This window comes from Pundamilia nyererei, unplaced genomic scaffold, assembly GCF_000239375.1.
Source record: "Pundamilia nyererei isolate P.nyererei 1_Seehausen unplaced genomic scaffold, PunNye1.0 scaffold00204, whole genome shotgun sequence".
Classification (NCBI taxonomy): Eukaryota; Metazoa; Chordata; class Actinopteri; order Cichliformes; family Cichlidae; genus Pundamilia; species Pundamilia nyererei.
This window is the reverse complement of record NW_005187605.1, coordinates 876,988-878,478: the sequence shown is the minus strand read 5'-3', so window position 1 is coordinate 878,478 and position 1,491 is coordinate 876,988. Positions and strand designations below refer to the sequence as shown.

The following is a 1,491-nucleotide window of genomic DNA, read 5'->3' as shown; positions in this document are numbered from 1 at the left end:
TATTGCTCTTTAAGGAAATCTCCTCTCAGAACAGTAGTGACACACACACACTACAACTGTCTGTAAATTGTGCTACATTTGTATAGTGCATGGTTCTTTGTTATTTTATCTGCACGATATAAGTACAACAGTTATTTGATCTTTTTCACCACTACCTGCATTCCAAATATTGCAGGTGTGTGGTGGTTGTGAAACATGTATGCCAGCGATCCATCCTGACCACCCCACTGAGAATTTCCTGGCTCCGCCGCTGGATTGCACGTGAGCACGGGCTGGGTGATCCCCGCACCCTCCCCGTCCTATCGGAAACGTGTACATGGACGGACACGTTTGCGGGACCAATCGAGATTTCCGAGTTCAGTCTGGAACCCCCCCTTAAAAAAGTAAACGAGGGACTTGACGGAGACCGATGTGCAAAGCCTCTCTTTTGTTTGCATGAAACTCCACGTGAGAAGGCTTACGTAAAATCGTTTTTGACCAATCAGCTCCTGCTTACTAGAACCGGAAGTTGTACGCCATTGGCGTTTTCCTTAAAGCAAGACTTGACCAGCGTTTTTATAGGCTACAAAACAAACCTTATATTACGGTTTTTAAATTTCGAAGTGTACCTGTCGTTAAATTGGCAATATGAAACACAACTCGAATGTCCCAGCTTTCCTCACTAAATTGTGGACGTTGGTCGAGGACACAGACACCAATGAATTTATTTGCTGGAGTCAGGTAAAGTTAAAGCTGCATACAGCTAGCATGCTAGTTTTAAATGCCAAAGCAAACAAAACATTTAGCTAGCGAGAATAACCTTAATTTAAAAAACGGTAATCAAAATTAACAACAGGATGTGATCATCCTTGATTTTCATAACATGTATTCGACAAATTGCATTGTGCAAAGCTAAAAACAAACTATTAGCTAGCCAGTAATTTTTCTTTGCTGCGTGTCTGCTGCTTAGCTAGCCTACGCATACAGAACCAGTCCCTGCATGCGAGGATCAGTTTCAAATTTTGGCCTCTACAGGTTGATAATTGTGTTTGTGTGTAATTACGTACACGCTAAAATAGTTCCAGTTGTCCTTGAAGGTGCGTTCTCACTGTCGTAGTTTTGACTCTTTTTTTTTTCCAGGAGGGCAACAGCTTTCTAGTTTTGGACGAGCAGCGCTTCGCCAAAGAGATCCTCCCCAAGTTTTTCAAGCACAATAACATGGCCAGTTTCATCAGGCAGCTCAACATGTGTAAGAATGCTTTCGTTACCTCATCTTGGTCTGTAGCTGTCAAAGCAAACGCATTCTGCTTCTGAAAGGTGTCCTTTTTTCTGCTGAAGAAGTTTGTTTGAATTTGGCTTTTTGTGTATTAGACAGCTACGCAGGTGCTTTCTAAGTAGTAACACACATGTCAGTTCACTTCATTCATTTCTGTGCAAAGATCACAATCAGGTTATTGTTTAAACACCCATCCACTAGACCACCTAGCAAATATGCATGGACAATATCAAGAC

General features: G+C 42.0%; 1 protein-coding gene across 1 annotated transcript in view; it reads left to right on the top strand.

The window, feature by feature from the left end:
* The first annotated feature begins 392 nt into the window (after positions 1–392).
* The window catches only part of hsf2 (heat shock transcription factor 2), a 22,847-nt gene continuing 21,748 nt past the window's right edge, over positions 393–1,491 (top strand). Inside the window, exons 1-2 of the mRNA XM_005747790.1 lie at positions 393–720; positions 1,120–1,228. Coding sequence (XP_005747847.1) covers positions 628–720; positions 1,120–1,228 — 202 coding nt within the window. The 5' untranslated portion in view covers positions 393–627. The remainder of the gene's footprint in view (positions 721–1,119; positions 1,229–1,491) is intronic.